We start from the raw sequence: 20,657 nt of genomic DNA on the forward strand, positions 1-20,657 counted from the left end.
ATAAGATGGGAAATCGAGAGTATTAGCATAACAGTGAATTCAATTAGGGTTCACAAAGAGGATTACAACTTTAACAATGAACCGAAAGTTAAAGCGAAGGCCCAACAAACTAACGTAGAATAATCAAAATGTGAACGAGTGCGATTATTAAGTTGAAATTAAATTTGTATTCAGTTCTAGTATGGCATAAAATTTTAATACAACTTAGTACTGTCCTTTTAGTTTGTTCAACAAGTACGTGTTTGGATCTATTGTGGCGTTAACTCTATACTTGAAACTACGACACCACAGTACAGTACAACAACGGTAAGGGACATTCTTACTTTAGCATTTCTCCGATAGATTCTGATTGTGTTACTTTACACAAGTTAGCAAGGTGTGATTCGATTTTACCGAAAGCCTGTCAATTAGGACTACGAAGCTCCACCAATGAGAGCCTTGCACTACATATTTGTCTTCACCACAAACAGCGCTTCGGATTTATCACGATGTGCTACTTACTTTTAAGCCTCTTTCCCTTCACTAACGACTGTTTCTATGAGAAATTCTAGAAATTTTTCGGTTTCATTGCAAGTCAAATAAATTAATAATGAACGAAAATGCAAAGCGAAGTGAGTTAGTTCTACGTCACAAAATTCTATTGTTTCACTTTCAAGGAAATTATAATCAGAAATATTTAAACAACACAATCGTATTATAAAACATATTCGACATCAAATATATTTCTATATTAAATCAAACATAAGATTTGTCACTTTACTTAAATACGATATGAATTTACCGAAAGCTGGCTTTCGGTAAATTCAAACAATATCTATCACGGTAAACATTCAGGTCGCTGAATGACGTCAGGTCGATGATGAACTATAGCAAAGCTCGTGAAAGCCACGAGACGAACAATAACGTGCTGCTTGCGAAACTCAAAGATCACAGGGAACAATGGAGTATTAATAGAGCCATTCGTCGTCTCATCGCTATTCATCCACGCCCCAGACGCCTTCGCATGCAACCGTCGCGATTCATGTCCCCATATTTCAACCAACTCGTAACCACGTCGGTTAATTTGAAACCAATCATTTAATTTAGAACGACTAACATTAAACGATAAATTAATTTAAACGATTGTAAGTAAAGTAAATCCATTTAAAGGGTTTTGGAAATGGTTATAATTTTATTAAGAGACTAACTTATTTAACTATAATTGGAAGCATCCAATAGCATCGGAAATCATCATATTAGACATAATATAATAATGAATATTAAAAAGAATATTTTCATCTAAGCACACAAGAAGGTACCCGTTATTAAGTTTCCGTTATCAATCCAAGCATACCTTTCGAACGTATTACTTGTAGCAGTTCTAGAGGCAACGCATCCGGATATTTTATTCATAGAGCACGTGATAAATGAGCTACGACTTAGCTGTATCTAATACATTATTGCCTCACGCGAGGCCTTATCAAAAACTTGTTACCGCTGCGAGCCTGACTATAAAACTATCATTTGGATGTACCGGCCACCACGAGGACTCTATACGTGTAATTTCTCATCAGTAAATGCTGGTAAAAACATAAATTCTATTTAAAGTAACTTTATCATGTCCGTTTTAATGTAATTATAATTACCGCAAAATTTATTAGCATTCTTGAGAAATATATATTTTTTTTATTCAGAAAGAAAATTATCTTGTGATACTTTATGTTAGGTAAGCTTACAACGCCAATGCCATTATATAATTATTTTCTTACATTACTTATTAAAAATATATTATCTCATTGTTCGATAAATTACAATTATGCGTTTCAGTATATATATTTATGATCTATTTGGAAATTACTATTTAAGTTCTATATATTGCAATAAAATTTATTGATCATTTTGATTATACATCTCTTCAATCAGATTATAATCTCATCTTAACAATTATAATTAATTCACCCACATTTAAATTATTGTTCATTTCCAACTACTGAATTTATAAAACCAAACTAACCTAAATTAAATCGTAAAGTTAATCCCGTTCCTGACATAATGTGCGGACACGATCATGCAAACAAATAAGCCATGCATAAACTACTGCTCTAACAAAATACGATATCCCGGTAAATATAATAATTCTACGGCAAGTCACGATAGCGGGCTTCATGGAACGCTTAACAATCGTTCAATTTGTAAAGCCTGTGGCAACCGAAGTCGACAATGGGCCTGCACGCGACTCACTGCCCGAGTCTACGTTCTCATACGTAGGATAAGGTTGAACAATCAAGATGTCATTTTTCAACTACCCACACGCCGCGGACACTGGAGAGAACGAACGAAGGGTGAGAAATATGGCCGACAACGCACGCACCGTCCTACAATGAGGTCCAGTGAATATGCGATACATATCACCTGGATGAATACTGCCAACAGGTTTAGTTTATACCGTCCCATACTCGATGAATAACCCGCATCATGTAAACGCAAATGTATATTAAAACCATAATTAACAGTAAGAGTAGGGGTCATCCGTCAAAAATAAAACTTAATTTAAATAACAAGACAAATAAAACTTCCAATACACACGTGTGAAGTAGCTAAAACCAGGATCGAAGTTCCTTGCAACGGTCATTATGACAATTCACAGAAGCCCACGAGTAATTTACCGCTGGTGGAAGATGAAAACGCGCAGGAGGAAATAATAGTAATTATTGACACGAAACACGGTTTCATGATAAAATCCGACATATGCTGGTAAAGACCACAAGCACAAACACGAAAATTCCACACTCGTAACGGAGTAAGCCCTTGAGGCGAGACGGCAGCCTTCGAACTCGTTTGCGAATCGAAATAGCTATTCATTGCAGAATTATATATTGATAATGTGCCAGATAACTTAAATGGTATAACGGTGTTTATACTAAATTATAATCGAAAATATTCGTAACTATTAATTATGTTATCGCATAATTTTATCCAATGAAGTGTTATAAAAAGATGTTTTCAATAACGTAATAGATATAAATTATGAGGTTTATATTATGAAACAACACGACAAAAACGATTGTTATATTCCCTTTATGGTATGTGTTGTCATCCAAATAAGGATCAAAATTACGATTTTGAGAAAAGGAATATTCGTTCGTTCGAAGTTCGGTAAAGAGAAAGTAGTCTTTTAACCGAATTCCAAAAAGGAGGAGGTTCTCAAAACAATTGTGTTTTTGTGTGTGTGTGAGTGTGTGTTACTCATAACTTTTGACTAGGTGTACCGATTTCGATGATTTTTTTTTTAAATTGAAAAGTGGTGTCTATCATTTACTCCCGTTTAAATTTAATTGAGATCTAACAAGCACTTTTCGATTTATATCTAATAATGCGTTGTTTACTTGAATTTATCTTTTTACGTTCGATTATATATACCGCATAACTTTTTACTGGGTATACCAATTTTAATGATTCTTGTTTTAATCGAAAGTTGATGCTTGTCTTGTATTTTCATTTCAATTTGATCTTGATCTTATAACTATATTTTTAAGTAATCGTTGATAAGGCATATTTACTTGACTTTTTTTCGTTTACTTACATTATATTACTTGTCGATGTAATTGAAGTCGTTTTTTGCGTTTGTGAGCATTCACAATTATCTTTTCAAATTATTATACAAAAAATTATGTGGTGTCATGGGACACCAGGTAGGAACGAAGTTCCTTCGGATAGAAGCAACACAATTTGAAAAAAAAATGTTGAATTTTATATATATTTTCTAGTTCTTGATTTTGTTTAATTTTGTTGATTGGTTTTTAATTAAGTGCATAAAAGTATTTAGGAAATTTAGTATTTTAGAAAATAACAAATACCGTAAAATATAATAAATCAAACAAAATAATACAAATAATAATAATAATTCAAACTATTAAGTGAAATAAACAACATATGTCTTTATTTATTTTCGTCGATAGTATAAATTTACATAAATAATTTAAAAAAAGTTTACTAGTAATATTTTACTTTTACAAACGTCATATTATACAATCGTGTGACTGATATTACGTCACTTCCGTTATATATTTTTTTACGTTACTTAGTATCACATTTTCTTCAGTTCGGTCGCCCAGCCAAATGTTAAGCCTGCCATAAGGAACTTCGTTCCAAAAACGTTAGTCATAATACGATAGTAGTAAACTATAGTAAGTTGATAGTAGGTTATGTATAAACAATTTTTAATACAAAGAATCAAAATAAACGAAATTAAATTAATAACGGATACCTAAAAAAGGCAGAGAAAAATCAAAAAATTATTGCAATGATTAACAAACACACGTTTTTATCGTGGGGATATTAGACGCTAAAACGTAAAATGACTAAAAAGTAAGAACACATTCACACAAACTATACTTAACTAAGAACAGCTATTCAAATCGTCCAGAAACTTCCACAAACAAATATTGTTTTAAAGTCATGATAAATCCAAATTCTAACTAAATATACATCGAGAGCGCTTTCTTATAAGGCAAGGAAAGGCTCACGTGGTAACAAATGGGATAGATGCGGGACGACCATTTAAGGAAAGCCATTTCTATTCGGAAGCAAGTTTTGTATGTGGCACAATGGCGCATCTATTGCACTGTGTAGATGGAAAATGCTTGCAAAACTCTAACGACGTCTAGTACAGTTAATTGAAGTTATATCAGCCGCTGTGTGCCGCCGGATGACTGTGATTAGTATTAAGACGATGACTCGTATTTTACTCGATCGATCAAGCAATGTCGACACAGATTGCTTCATGATTTATGAACTTAATGTATTAACCTTTAACCCACTTAAAGAGGTTTAACACAAATGTTAAACTACTTATCGTGTTACGAGAACGTAACATGTTCATTTCTTTTTTCCACTTAATTTTTATTTGAATCTAAGTAAAAAAAAATACATTCAATGAACAAAATAATCAGATTTGTATTTATTACTTTTTGAAAATGCTTATTTATCTATACTGTGATGTTTTATTACTCTCACTTATGTATCGATATATTTTTTTTCGGATATAAATGTCTTACCAAAAAAATAAAATAAAAAACGAGTTGGTTTAGACCAACACTGAAGTAAAACTTCTTTAGCTTCGTCTAACTTATGTATATCTCTCTCTATCTCTCAACTTACGTTCGCCTCGCCTAATCACATTTTTCGTAAAGCTCACACGCATTCAACCATCTCACTCCTCAAGTAAGGCGTGCGTAAGTATATATTTATAACACGAAATATAACATTATAGAGGTTCATCATCACTTCAGCCTATCGCAGTCCACTGCTGGACATAGGCCTCCACAAGTTCGCGTCAAAAATGGCGTGAACTCGTGTGTGTTGCCCATAGTCAACACGCTGGGCAGGCGGGTTGGTGACCGAAGGGCTGGCTTTGTCACACCGAAGACGCTACTGCCCGTCTTCGGCCTGTGTATTTGAAAGCCAGCCATTGGATTGCTATCCCACCATCGGTCAGCTTTTAAAATTCCAAGGTGGTAGTGGAACTGTGTTATCACTTAGTCGCCTCTTACGACAGCCACGGGAAGAGAGGGGGTGGCTATATTCTGTACTGCCGTAGCTACACAGCTTATTATAGAGATTGTAGACCTTGTAATATATTACGCGTGTGTGTATAGTTTTTCTGATTCAAGTCAAAAAGAATCTAATAAAATAAAAACTACTGGCCCAAACTGAATAAAATTTTTGTGGTACGAAATGGCAACTATTCCGCATCGAACATAAAACCAACCGAATTGTGAACCTACTCCTTTTTAACTGACTTCAAAAAAGGAAAAGATTACTCAATTCGAAAGTATTGTCTATTTTTTTAATGTATGTTCGGGAATAACTTCGTCGTTTATAAACCGATTTTGATAATTCTTTTTGGTTGGAAAAGAGATCTCCTAAGTGTGGTATCATGATAAGGAAACCAGGATCTGATGATGGAATCCCAGAGAAACCGAGGGAAACTCTCAAAAATCTAAATAACTTTTTACTGGGTGTACCGATTTTGAAGATTTTTAATTTAATCGAAAGCCGATGTTTATCATGTGGACACATTTAAATTTCATCGAGATCTGATTACAACTTTTGGAGTAATCTTTGCGTATATACTTGACTATTTTTTCGTCTACCTACGGTGTATTACTTGTTGATGTAATTGAAGTCGGTATTTTTCGTTTGCTAGCAAACACAATTATTTAAAATCAGTTTTAAAAAAAATCGAAATAAATAATATAATAATTAATCTACATAAATAATTGTCATACGTATTGCGGGCTTCTAAACCATAGAATCATCCTTCACTTGTAATGCCGTCGATACGCAGACTTAGATGTCTACAATTAATTTTGTTTTTTCGCTTTTTAAGCTCTGTTTTTGTGTATTAGATTAACTATATTAATGTTCCCCAAGCAAGTATTGACGTATAATGACTAGATCATACTTATTCATCAAAATTATTTCACTATCATTTCAAAGATAAACATGTATTCGTATACCGTAATTAGATAGATTAAATTTAACTTCAAGCAATATTGAAATAATTAATAACTACAAAATAATGTCGGAATTAGAAGCAGTAATAACAATCTAATAAGACATATCCGTACATAGAACAGTTCCATTAAAATATCCGATTACAGTATTGCTAAATAATACCATAATGAGAATATCATATCTAAATTAGTTTAAGCTAATCGCTTATACCTTTAGCGATGCTCGATTATCTCAAGATGTTAACATTACCTTCTAATATAATAAGACTGAGAAGTTTGAGTCCTTTCATGCTCAAATTTCAATATCTACTTAAATATATTTATAGGGACAGTAAGTTTGTTGAGACATATATATAAGCTGTAGTTCATGTCAAGCTTGTAACAAAAAAGTCTTATACTCCGTCCAGCCGTTTATTTTCTTTTTGATTCGATTGAACGATTGACGGATTCGATTTGAAATAATAATCGATTTTATTTAAGAAGGATTTCAATCGATTTAATGAAATATTTTTAGATTAAAAAATTAATTATTTTTTCGTTGTTTTGTTAGTTTATTTAATAATTTGACTTGTTTTATATGTATACCCAATTATAATCTATTTCACATAGGATGGGTATGGTGACATTTGATATGTTCCAATACACGCTCACTATTTTCAACAAATCGGATAAATATACATTTTTAAAAATCACCAACTAGTTTCCAAAGCAAATAATAATGCTTGATTAGATTGAAATTGTATTTATATATGCGTTTTTACATTTTAAACAAAATAAAAAAGGTACAGAAAAAATGATATCTTAAAATTATAGGCATGAAACGAAACGTTTAATGATAGGGATTGACACGTAGTAATCGGCTAAAATAAATAATCGTAACGGCCATCTTGTGAATCGCGTCATCTCACTGACTCGAGATATCTCAATCAGTACTTTCTGTATCTTGTATGCTTCCCGTGTTTTTTTTAGTTATTCATTTTGTGTGTGTGTTCTGTTCTGTAAAATGCCGAAAAGAACAAAAGAAGACCGTTTCGAACAGTCAATTGGTTGTCCGCTTTCGGGAATACTTTGAACGGGAGTGAGAAAATAGCGGTCTATTATTATCTGTCAACCACATAGTGGATCGAGTTACACAGGCACTTGAAATTAGGCGTAATACAGTGTCAAAAATTACTTCAGCCTATCGCAGTCCACTGTTGGACTTAGGCCTCTACAAGCTCGTGCCAAAAAATGGCGTGAACTCATGTGTGTTGCCTATAGTCACCACGCTGGGCAGGTTGGTGACCCGCAGGGCCGGCTTTGTCGCACTGAAGACGCTGTTGCCTGTCGGCCTGTGTATTCCAAGGCCAGCAGCTGAATGGTTATCCCGCTATCGGTCGGCTTTATAAGTTTCAAGGTGGTAGTGGAACTGTGTTTTCCTTTAGTCGCCTCTTACGACACCCACGGGAAGAGACGCTGGTGGCTATATTCTTTATTGCCGTAGCCATACAACTTAGTGTCAAAAATAAGTAAAGAAAAGTATGGTGACACCAATATGGAAGATTATAAGTTATCGACTCCCAAAAAGAGGCAAAGGAAATAAATGTTTGGTCGTTGAGATTGAATATGATTATTAGCGGAGAAATGAGTTGTCCACAGTTTTACAATAATTAATATCTTTGAAAGGTGCTAAATTATTTAATGGAAGTGTGACATCGTTATGGCGACTTTTAAATAAAATTGGATTTCCATAAAATAAAATAAAAGTTAACAAACGGAAAAGTGCGTGAAAACTTTGTGACATTTTTAGAAAAGGCGAAAAACATTACGGATTGGAACAACGTAGTATTCCTTGACTAGACATGGTTGAACGCCAATCATACTGTTGGCAAAGTATGGACAGACGACACTGCTCATTCTTCGACTAAAGTACCGGAGGGTAAAGGCGAACGACTAATAATTTGCCACGTGAGCTGTGTTAATGGGTTTGTCGATAACTCATTTCTCGCGTTTAACACCACCCTTAAAATATTTATTCATTATAGCGATGATTAACTTTTAATAAGTAGTTAAAAAAAAAATTATATAATCGATTAAAGGTTAACCGCATTTGTACTCGATAATCGAATTACATCAATTAATTATGCATGGTCACCTCACTATAGAGTTAATTTGACATGTGTCACCGTACCCATCCTACGTGAAATAGACTATACGTATCTAGTTTATTAAATAAATAAGTAGGTAGGTATGTGTTTTTCTAAATATATTTGCTCATAACTCTTGATATAAACTTGATTTTGACTTTATTAACTACGCGTTTTAAGCTTAAATTTCTCTAACGCGTGCATAGTTACATTTTAAGGCAGCCATCAAAAAATGAATAAATAAATGAACAGAGTTCTTTATCCTTGGTTTGAAATTAAATTCCAAGACTTCGACTTAATGCCTTGCAAGTAATCAATCTTAGAGCCATAGATACTATTGTTATTTCATTAAATTAATAGTAACAATAATTACATGACTTAAAATTATTTTTATCATATAATCGATTCATTGAATTTCAAGTACTGTTTGATAGTCTATGGTCGTTTGTTATGCACAGGGCACTTCACTACCCGTCAATTGCCGTCAATAAAGTTTGACATTACTGTAGAATTTTATAGTACCATATTTCGAAAAAGAAATGTAATTTATAGACGTGAGCTGTCAAAAAAAAATAAACGGTTGGACAAGGTATAGTTATCTTTGTATATGAGTATACGAGCTATTTTGGTAGAATCTACTGCATACAACATTCCAAAAATAGTGCAACTTAATAAATGTTAAAATAAACTGCTGTATCTAACAATAAGTGGATCTAAGTGAAACATATCACAAAAGAAATAGGTACCTATCAAACTGAGTTGAGATCAGATAAATAGTCTACATGGGTATCGAATGTAATAACACTACGAAACAGAATATTTTTTAAATATAAGTAATAATCCTTACATAACTATACTCTTGACCTTTTCGGTTTTATGAGTAAAACGTCGATTATATTGTCGTGAATAATATTTTTCATTAATCATTATTCAATATTTCGTCCGAATGATATTTAATAGAACTGAGTATTCGAATCGTGTAAACATTTTTGGTTAAGTAATACATCGCTTACAAATATGCCAAAATAGTTCAAACTCAAATTAATAAATACAAATTAGGTCATCAAAGTGTGTGTTTATCTTAGAGCTAGCGACGACAGAAATAAGAGAAATTCCATACGCTATTTAACTTTACATACTTGTTGAAGTCGATTCAAGAATGGATTAGTACACTTTTCTATATGTACCTCAAATCTATGTAATCTTATTTTTAGAGTCAGGCTAATGAAAGTAGAAATGGAAAAAATTCGCTAAATTAAAAAAAATATATCAGCATAGCACCCCAATATGATTCAATGATATTGTGCCCTATCAGTGATACTATAATCGAATACCGATTATTCCAAATATTTAAGGGAATCGCCGAAATTCGTAAATTTTTATTACAAAGTTTAACTTGCCGAATTATTTTGGTTATTTTAAATGCTGTATGTTTATTACGCCATTATTATATAAAATTAAGGCTTTGCATTGTTTTCATAATGGTCATCAACACGCACCTACTTATTATGATGAATAACACTTTAAGTGTAACAGAGTATTTTTCTATTGAGGTAGGGTACATCAAGAAATATTTTGTTCAAAATTTGGAGCCGCCCAACAGGGGAAGTACCTCAACCTTACAGAAGTTTACAGCTAAGTGACACTGCTCTCAAGTAGTGTCGTGTTCCTGTGGTGAGTAAGGTGATCAGAGCTCCAGGGGAAGGTCGAGGGTACGGTCGACAACGCACTTTTTTTTTATGTCACTAGGTCGGCAAACAAGCGTACGGCTCACCTGATGGTAAGCGATTACCGTAGCTTATAGACGCCTGCAACACCAGAAGCATCGCAAGCGCGTTGCCGACCCAATCCCCAATCCCCCCTCAGGAGCGCTGGTTACCTCAGCACGTGCGCTGTTTCTAGTGTTGCAGGCGGCACAGGCAACCGATAGTAATCAGGTGGGCCATTGTTTGCCATCTTATTTATATAAACAGGGTACCAAACTTCTTGGTAAGTTTTTGAACCCCTTGTATCCAAAGCTCTAAAAAACTTATAACGTACCTATCAAATGGTTCCCATTGAACTCGAAGTCCTTAATCCCAGTGCTTGGGTGAAAGGTTTCCTAGCGTAGTTTCGTTCGCGTTAAAATTCAGAGATATCGCTTTGTAGTCGACAAACCAAGGAAATCTTACTAATTAAGTTAGGATACGTTTAGGTTAGATTTACACCCTTTGGGGATCGAAAACCTAATAATAAGGTGGGTACAAGAAATAAACATACCTGTCAAATGGTTCCCTGTAAACTCGAAGTCATCATCTTGATCCCAGTGCTTTAGAGAAAGGTTTCCTAGCGGTGTTGCATTCGCAAACTCCAAATTAGCAAAGTGCCAATCCAATATCTGCCTGTCTCGTACCGATAGGTACACGGAACTGGAAATTTGTGTAATTATTAATATTGAAAGTTATAAACGGTGTTATGATCATTCAAATTTTTTTTGCTAACAACTCCATGGTTTCCAGGTCATTCTAGTATCACGTAGTTATCACCCACTAAGCTGGTGTTTTATTCGGTGGCATTAAATAGTAGTGAGCAATTGAGAAACACATTATGTCAAAATATATATGTTTTAGAAGAAGATTTTGAGATCGATTATTGAAGTACATACATCATTAACTGTGATTTAGCATATAGAAGTAACAGATAAGGAATTAAATATCAATATCTTTAAAAATAATAAATATTGTTCTTAATATATTAACAAATCTTGGTGTAACGTAATTTATGACATATTACTCTGTATTTAGAATTAGAAAAAGCATAAAAAGAATTCTTACCTCGGCGGATTAGTCTCAAGTTGCGTCAGTTTATCCTCAATGGTGCTGTTCTGTGTAACCATAGCCTCGTATTCGTTGCACAGCTGGTTCATTTCCCGGTTTAGTCGACGCAAGTTGAACTCTTGTAAAATACTTGCATCCCCAGTCGCCATACCTTTTTCTTTCTCAATGAGCAATGCTTCCTTTTCGGCTTTCATTGATCTCAATAGTTCTTTTACATCGGACATTCTAAAATATTAATAGTTGTTAATAATTAAATAATGTTTTCTTTTGATCCTGATAATAATTTTGACTACAAAACATCGAGTATAGGCTTATAAGAATAAAGCTGTAATCATAAAAATAAAGTAGTCTCTTATTATAAATAAATACTACATTTTGAAATACTTCTTAAGATGGCAAAGATTATGTCAATTTTATAACAAAAAACATGACTTAAATTTTAAATTACTTACTTATTTATATTGTTTTTCAATTTCTCTTGTAATGTTATCACAGCTTTCAATTGCTGGATCTGTTGAAAAGATTTTAAGTTTTTAGTATTATAGTATTAGTTTGTTTGAAATATATAGTTGGTTAGACCCAATACCTTTAACAAGCAATTCTTGTAGATATACTAGCGACCTCTGTCCCACCATATTTTTTTACACGGTAAGTAATCACCAACATATCATATACTAAAACCTTGTCCGAAACACGCTGCATCTTATAGTACAAGTATTATTCTGATCGGATTAGTAGTTTTCGGAGTCTAGCGGAACAAAAAACCGGCGCTCCATTAGTATAGATATAGAAGATATAATCTAAACCTCGGAAACTGCTCCAACGATTTTCATGACATTTATTATGCAGGGTTTAGCGGGATATAAATCGATTTAGCTAGGGTTCATTTTTAGAAAATGTCGTTTTATCCCTCTTTTCAGACAACGAATAACTATTATGCTAGTACATTCTTGATGCGTACGGCCAAAGAATGAAACTCTCTACCGGCGTCTGTGTTTCCGGATAGTTACAATCCGGAGATCTTTAAGTAAATAGGCTACTTCTAGGTAAAGATGCTCCATCCTGGACCGCATTTTCACTTAACATCAGGTGAAATAGTGGTCAAACGGAATATTTAATTATCAAAAAAAAACTACAATATCATTAGAGCGGGCGATCCCAAACGAGATAACCACGATTCAAATAAACATATCTTCAAATCGATTATTTTTTTTTTTTACATGATTTTTTTATTTAAATAACCAGTTCATATTTTTTATTATTACGTCGATGTACTATATAAAATGTAAATAATATCCTTTACTTAATTACTTACAAATGCGATGTTTTAAAGTGTCTTTGTCTGTCTTACAATACAAAATAGATTTTACTAAATTATAATGTAAAAATTACTATTAAAAAAATTTACGTATTTTCAAGTTGGTAAAAGTATACAGAGATAAATCACTACATCGTCATCACTTCAGGCTATCCCAGTCCACTGCTGGACATAGGCCTCAACAAGATCGCGCCAAAAATGGCGCGAACTCATGTGTGTTGCCCATATCACCATGCTGGTCAGGCGGGTTGGTGACCGCAGGGCTGGCTTTGTCGCACCGATGACGCTGCTGCCCGTCTTCGGCCTGTGTATTTCAAAACCAGCAGTTGGATGGCTATCCCGCCATCGGTCGGCTTTTTAACTTCCAAAGTAGTAGCGGAACTGTGTTATCCCTTAGTCGCCTCTTACGAAACCCACGAGAAGAGAGAGCGTGGCTATATTCTTTAATGCCGTGACCACACAGTTAAACACAGTGATAAATAAATTAACATTATTACCTGCTTGTGTTTAACATTTTTTTGCTGTAGTTTTATCACCCATTCGAGAGCTTGTCCGAGAGAGACCGGAGTGTCATTGTAGTAATTAAAGTCCACTTGATGTGACAAATAAGACGTAGCATCTAGCAAACGATTAAATTCACGTTCAACCTGGAAAACAAATTATATTCATAACAACAGAGACACAAAGGTAATAAAAAACGTGCTTTAGATAACACGACTCTTAGTAAAAATTATGAAACGTAACTCTCTCTCTTTCTATCTTGACTAACATATCTCCCTCTCAACTTCCGTTCACCTCGCCCTATCACACTTTTCGTAACGCTCTCACCAGCTTACTCACCAAGTCAAGCGTGCGTAAAGAAGTTTTACTTCAATAATGGTTACAAGATGTAGGTAGGGTAATAATAGCTCATATAAATTTTCATAATATTTATTTTTGTGTTACCCACTCATAAGGGAATTCTAAACAATTTTTAATATCATATCAAAAATCGACCTTTCCAGCAGGGATCGCTTAGAACCGAATATAATCATCATATTAGAAATTTCGGCAAATCTTTAGATTAAACGACGAATTAATTTCTTTTAACCTAACCTAACTAAGCTCAAAATTTTACCCTTTATATGCATAATTTCACTACAAAAAAAAATCTAACCTAACTTCAAAATTTGAAAAAAAAATACCCTAACCTATATAACTTCAAAATTTGGCCGTTTCTTGGCATAATTTCATTACAAAATTAATTCTTCTAGTCTTAATTTAAAGACTATGGAATGATGTCCCGTTAGGTCGAAATTTATTCGATCTAACGGGTACATCATTCCATAACTTAATTGGCTAAAACACCGACACGGTCAGTCGGATGCAGGTTTGATCCCCACTGGACAATCGATTTGTTTCATTTAAATTTTGTTTTATAGGGGTTAAAATTTTTTGTGTGCTTTATGTTAAAGGAAAACCTTAAGAAATGTCCCATGTGTCACCACTATGAGACATGCATGAGATATCTGCTAATCTACTGTGGTGAGTGTTAATAAATTGAGTTCCAAACTTTTTACATAACAGGAATCAGCGTTTTCTGCCAGCAGTGGTACCATTATAGTCAGTGTTACCAGTACAGGTTCTCAACAACTTTTTCTATTTTAAAGCATTGAACAATAATTAAAATGTAAAAAAATAATCATTCCTTCTTTATAAAAAGTTACCAATTTCCATATAACAACTTTTTAAACAAGAAATATTACCAATTTCTTCTAGTGATAATTGAAATCAATTCAATTCCTTTCAAATCTTGTAAAATACAAAGTAATTCTTAAAAAATTATAATATAAGATTTAATCCTAATAAGTAGCCTATTACAAAAATATTTACTTTAAAATCTCATCTTATTAGAATTGTGAAACAATCAACTTGCTTACTTTTGACTTATATTATAAAATTAAGTTATTACCATTTCATCTTTATGTTTAGGCACTTGATTTCCAGTTGCTTCATACAGTGGACACTTCTGTTTAATCTTATGTAACTCCATATTCATTTGAACCGACAAGGTTGTAACTGGATTGCCACCTAAGCCTGTTACTACCATAGCTCCTGAAATATTACATTAAAATTATATAGAAATCTCTTATTTTATTATAGTAAATCATACAAAATGGTTTGTCTAGTTTACATTTTATATATTTAGTAAAGAAAAAGAACTTCTCAAGTTGAACACTTAAAAAAATACTTACCTAAATCAGCAACGTAGGGACCTTTTCTATAAGTGACAACTCTACCCCCCACTCTGTCTCTACCTTCCAATATCACAACCTCACAACCAAATGACTGAAGCTGTCGTGCTGCAGCTAATCCAGACACACCTGAAATATATTTTGGGTTTTTAGATATGAGATAACACAGCATTTTCGCTCTTTTACATTTGCAGCTTCACTTATGTGCATTTATAGTGTAATCTTTTGTCAACAACTTTTCTCACAAAAATGTCTTTCTTATAAATAATGCATATTTAAATTAATGTATATAATATGCCTATACTCAGGGTGAGAATTGAACCCTCAACCCCAGGAGCAGAAAGCACTTCAAACTGCACCAGCGTAATAAGTAATATAACTTTTTTTTCATAATATATATTTTTTTTGCAAGTAGTATAATTTATTTAAAATGAAATTCTACTAGCAAATGCTATGATGTAAGATAATAAAATATTATCATTATTCAAATGTAATATACCTGCACCAATAATAATAACTTTGGGCCTTTGTTTCCCTTTGGGTGGAGAGGGAATAGGTGTCACTCTCTCATATATACCGTAATTTATAAAGCCATGTCTCTCTAAGAATGCATGAGTTCTTATCACCAAAGCAGGATCACCATTATAAGGCGGCTGAAAATTTAAAAAAGAAATTTATACATTGAATAAATTTACTTTTACCGAGAAGAATGTTTAAATTATTTCTAGTTCTACAATACTAACTTCCATTTTTCGAACAGCTTGTTCTAAAGTAAGCTGCTTCTTGGGATCTTCAAACCAAAGCTTTAGTACACGGTTTCTTATTTGTACAAAGGTATGACTGGAAGGTCCTTGTAAATCTGAGAAACACTCAGCTTCCAGAGAAGACATTTTGTCAAAAGGTAATCTGGACTGAAATGCTGCTCCTTCCAAACTATAAAATAATTAAAGTTTAAATAAAACCAAATTAAATTAAATATTAATAGAATAATTACTACAAAATTGTGAAATAAAGTTTTATTATAAATGACCTGTTAAGCATCTCTTTATAGTTTATTTCTTCTATATCTTCACTTTTTGTTTCCTCAATAACAATTGGCTTATCCTCTTTTTTCGAATCAGTCGTGCGACTCGACGATGACTCGCGTCGACCGGTAACCGTCTTTGGACTTGAAGAAGTAATCTTACTCTTCTCAGATTGATCAGATTCAGAATCATCTTGCTTCAACTTTTCATCTAAATCGCGGTTTTCAACCTAAGATCGATAAACATAACCTTAACATCAAAACAAATATACAAAACACAAATCGTGTTAAATATCATATTTTTCTATTTTATACCTTAGCGCGTTTACGACGACTCATTTTAATTTTTTAAGGATCGAGCAAATATTGACTAGAAAAAGTTTATATAAGTATCGAAATGGTAAAAATTATCAAAACAAAATTTGAAATGAAGTTGACAGCTGTGTAACAGCTTTGAATGTTAACCAAAAAGGTAGCATAGACTAAAACCTGACCTGACCATATCATGGAGGCTGCGTGAACATGAAAAAAAATTATATTTTTGATTATTTCCTCTCAAAAAAAAAATTCTTGTAATAGTTTCTATGCTACCTTGAATGAAAATTAATGTCAGCTAGCTGTGTCTCGGTGGAAAATTCGTCAACGAGTACTATCCTAACTAACCTTTAAAACTATAGACTTAAACCCTACAGTGTTCAATACATGCATCAAAGTCTTGGTTAAGTTAAAAATTAGTCTCATACTCAAACGCATTCTAATAATTAGAGAGTAGACGATTAGAAAATTTCGAGTTTAGGATTGTTAATAACACAACAAAGAAAAGGCCTACATTTATCATTTTCATTGTAAAAAAAAGTTATATTTATAAAAAAATTCATAAACGTGACATTAAAACATTTTTTTCCAAGATGGATAAGTAAGGAAGGAAATAAAGCCATGTCATCCCTACTAATATTAAATGTGAATGTAAGTTTGTTTGTTACGCTTTCACGCGAAAACTACTCAACCGATCATCATGAAACAATGAAACAAAACTTCACGAACAATAAAACAACAAAACATGAAAAAAATGGTAAAAGCTAGTACTTAAGTTATGACTTATATTTTCATAAAATAAATTCTTATTTAATAAAATAAATATTGCTAAATATTACATTGTGAAGGCAGATTTCACTGATTGTGGCTAAAGTTTATCCTGCACATTAGGTTAGGACTTTTACAGAATGATGTAAAATAGACCATTAAGACCTGTTTATCTTCAATTAATAAACTATAACTTTTAGATTCACAATTGTCAATAGAAATATGTCTTAAATATAGTGGCGATGGTACAAGAAGAATGATATATCATAAACTTTTATCTACTGAACAGCGTCATCCATCTAAAGGCGGTATCAATAACCGATGAAACACGCCCTAAGAAGACAAATGGAAATTTGTTACCAAATTACTAGCGACCTCTGTCTGTCCATATTTTTTACACGGTAAGTAATCACCAACATCATATACTAAAACCTTTTCCGAAACACGCTGCATCTTATGGTATAAGTATTATTCTGATCAGTTCAGTAGTTTTCGTAGTATAACCGAACAAAAAAACCCGGCTCTTTATTTGATAGCTATACATAATATTTGAACATAATTTGCTTGAAGTTCTAGACGAGCGTTTTGTTCTAGACTCTCAGTTAGCATTTATAATGAACTCAAATCAAGTTGGTGTTATTAACTCGAGTCGACTCGCATTCTAATTTGAGTATTTAAAATTTGCTAACGTTTTTTGTTTTAAGATTTATTTTCCCTTCTTCGAAATAAAAAAAACTGAACATCGTAGTCAGATCCAGACAACAAAAAAGAAACGTATGCTGTAATGATGATGCACTTGTATGCTTATATATGTATTACATTTTTACTATTACATTCATATACTACACTTTACAAACAATTCAACAATATTTTGCCGTCACAAAGTTAAAAACGAATGTATTTTTTTCCAGTTAATGTTTTAAGAAGACTTAATTCATCAATTCGCAAAAAATTGTAGAATTTTGTTACCGTTTCAAGGATTTTAAAGAAACTAAATTAAATTGGTCAAGGATTTTTATTTAACATTTAACTAAAATCATAACAGTCCATATGAGCGCATTAATTACAGTTGCATTTTTAATTATGTATTTATAAAGTTTTTCTAAACTGACTCTGTAAGAATCCTTCGTCAGCGTATCCCGCAATTTCTTGAGGAACTATTGAACTTTCTTCAATGCTACCACATGGACGACACATGCATTCTAAGGGAGCTTTCGTAGTTACCTGAAATTAGTATAATAAAAAAAAAATAGGAATTATTTAGGAAAGTATTTTCGAAAATAAAAAATACCGTAAAATAAAATAAATCAAACAAAATAATAATAACAATAATAATTCAAACTATTAAGTGAAATAAAAAAGCACGTGTCTTTATTTATTTTTGTCGACAATATAAAGTTACATAAATAATTTAAAAAAAGTTTACTAGTAATATTTTATTTTACAAACGTCATATTATACAGTCGTGTGACTGATATTACGTCACTTCCGTTATATATTTTTCTTACGGTTTTAGTATCACATTTTTTTTAGTTCGGTCGCCCAGCCAAATATAAAGCCTGCCGTAAGAAATTTCGTTCCAATAATTATGTGACTTTACTGAAAGTTTATTATCCATAGATACATCGCAACAGTGTCCTAGAGACTGAAACTGTTCCATTTTCAAATTAAACAAGAAATATTACCTTTCGGAATCTCTTCTCCTCGCTTTTAGCTTTAGGACAGAACAGCACCACTGTCGCCTCTCTTTCTCCTGATTCTTGACAACAGTTGCAAGATCGTTCCATTTGCCAAATTTTACTACCAGAAACCTTAAGAAAATAATATTTATGTTTACGGACATGTTCTAGTATGTAAATATTGTACGAGTATATTACGAATATATATATAAAATTATTTCAACTCATTTTACAAAAAAAAAATTACAGTAATGCACTCCAAAAATCGCAGAGATTTGTCCTGAGTATTATATGAAGTGTATTGTACCTGAACGTAGCTTGTACATTTACCAATACAAGCATATGATGGAATGGGTTTGGGTACACATCCTGGATGTTGTAGAACATGAATAACCGGTGTCATTTGGCATTCTTGACCTATAATGCATAAAATTAAAAAGCATAGGTAAGACAAACAAATAAATAATTACAGTTCATTAAATTATTTGTATAAAGTTGACATGAGTCCGTGCCATTTTTGGCGCGAACTTGGGGAGGCCTATGTCCAGCAGTGGACTGTGATAGGCTGAATTGAGTATGTAATTATAGGTAGTATAAATTATTTTAATACTTACCAGGAGGAAGTTGAACTTCTTGTCCACTTACATATTTTTCTTGTAACTGACACATTGAAAGAAGGATCAAGCTAAAACATACCGAATTGAAAGAAAACATTTTGGATTCCAATTATTTGAGCTGTTGTGTTAATGAAGGATGGGACTGGTGTGTGGAATTTCATAAAAATACTCGCTTATAAAGGATTTAAATGACCTTATTTCGACCTAATTGAATATATGTCTAGTATGTATCATATCATAGACATTGAAATCATTTTAGTGACCGCGCTCCCCAAGAAATACACAGATTTCAAGCAGTGTGAACACGACGTTCTTAATGGATTTTTCATCGACAGATCGACGCTATAATATTTAAGTTTGGTCGTTGACGTACTTTATTCAAAAATTTATTACAAGTTTATTGTTTTCGCTGCTGAAAATTCGAGAAGAGTTTGTAAAGAGAAGTTATTGTAAACTATTGTGTGTTTGAAACAGGGATTCCAAAATTTTCATAAATTTTTTATCTGCTTTTATCTGGGCTATCCGGATTCCAGATAGATCCAGATAGATATTTCGTGGTGGCGTGGTGTTAAGCCGATCTTTCTGCTAAGAGTACATACTCAGTGGAGAAATAGGCTTATGTTCAGCAGCGGGATGATACAGACTGTATCAATCAATCTATTGAAATATTAATTCAACTGTAAAATAAGTAACTCTGTAATTAATCTTTCTCTGTTTCTTTAGACCTATAAGGATGATTGCTCAATTTTTAAATAACGAGAGAGTTTATGTTGCAGAAAGACATTACTTATGTTTTGCAGTGATATTATTTTTAACCTAATGAAGATAAAAACATAATTTCTCATTACCTAATCAATAATTGTGTTTGCAGGCAAACGAAGAAAAACCGACTTCAATTATATCGACAAGTAATACAACTTAGGTAGACGAAAAAATAGTCAAGTAAATACGCATTATCAAAGATTACTCCAAAAGTTGTAATCAGATCTCAATGAAATTTAAATGTGACCACATGAACATCGGCTTTCGATTAAATTAAAAATCATTAAAATCGATATACCCAGTAAAAAGTTATGCGGATTTTCGAAAGTTTCGCTCGATTTCTCTAGGATCCCATCATTAGGTTCTGGTTTCCTTATCATGGTACCAAACTAGGGATATCTTCTTTCCAACAAAAAAAGAATTATCAAAATCGGTTCATAAACGACGGAATCATCCCCGAACATACATTAAAAAAAATATATATATATATATATATATATA

The 20,657-nt window shown here is 32.7% G+C and overlaps 2 protein-coding genes across 2 annotated transcripts in view; both read right to left on the bottom strand.

Moving 5' to 3' along the window:
• The window catches only part of LOC123658188 (lysine-specific histone demethylase 1A-like), a 194,331-nt gene extending 177,878 nt beyond the window's left edge, over positions 1 to 16,453 (bottom strand). Inside the window, exons 1-10 of the mRNA XM_045593630.1 lie at positions 16,331 to 16,453; positions 16,022 to 16,245; positions 15,735 to 15,924; positions 15,491 to 15,644; positions 14,992 to 15,120; positions 14,709 to 14,851; positions 13,255 to 13,404; positions 11,892 to 11,950; positions 11,437 to 11,664; positions 10,883 to 11,031 (exon numbers count right to left, since the gene is read on the bottom strand). Coding sequence (XP_045449586.1) covers positions 10,883 to 11,031; positions 11,437 to 11,664; positions 11,892 to 11,950; positions 13,255 to 13,404; positions 14,709 to 14,851; positions 14,992 to 15,120; positions 15,491 to 15,644; positions 15,735 to 15,924; positions 16,022 to 16,245; positions 16,331 to 16,354 — 1,450 coding nt within the window. The 5' untranslated portion in view covers positions 16,355 to 16,453. The remainder of the gene's footprint in view (positions 1 to 10,882; positions 11,032 to 11,436; positions 11,665 to 11,891; positions 11,951 to 13,254; positions 13,405 to 14,708; positions 14,852 to 14,991; positions 15,121 to 15,490; positions 15,645 to 15,734; positions 15,925 to 16,021; positions 16,246 to 16,330) is intronic.
• A 1,641-nt stretch (positions 16,454 to 18,094) lies between these two features.
• Positions 18,095 to 19,539, bottom strand: LOC123658186 (bursicon). Its single transcript, XM_045593628.1, has 4 exons — positions 19,392 to 19,539; positions 19,085 to 19,194; positions 18,784 to 18,909; positions 18,095 to 18,322 (listed from the first exon to the last, which is right to left on the bottom strand). Exons 1-4 carry the CDS (start codon positions 19,489 to 19,491, stop codon positions 18,188 to 18,190), a joined length of 471 nt encoding a protein of 156 aa, XP_045449584.1. The 5' UTR covers positions 19,492 to 19,539; the 3' UTR covers positions 18,095 to 18,187.
• Positions 19,540 to 20,657: the final 1,118 nt, after the last annotated feature.

This window comes from Melitaea cinxia, chromosome 12 (genome assembly GCF_905220565.1).
Source record: "Melitaea cinxia chromosome 12, ilMelCinx1.1, whole genome shotgun sequence".
Classification (NCBI taxonomy): domain Eukaryota; kingdom Metazoa; phylum Arthropoda; class Insecta; order Lepidoptera; family Nymphalidae; genus Melitaea; species Melitaea cinxia.

Bases quoted from the DNA above. Each gene is read 5' to 3' on its own strand.
- LOC123658186 (XM_045593628.1), bottom strand. From the start codon at position 19,491: ATGTTTTCTTTCAATTCGGTATGTTTTAGCTTGATCCTTCTTTCAATG. The intron at 19,195-19,391 runs GTAAGTATTAAA...TATGCATTATAG, and splicing joins AGAAGTTCAACTTCCTCCTG to GTCAAGAATGCCAAATGACA. The intron at 18,323-18,783 runs GTAATATTTCTT...TACTAATTTCAG, and splicing joins AGGAGAAGAGATTCCGAAAG to GTAACTACGAAAGCTCCCTT.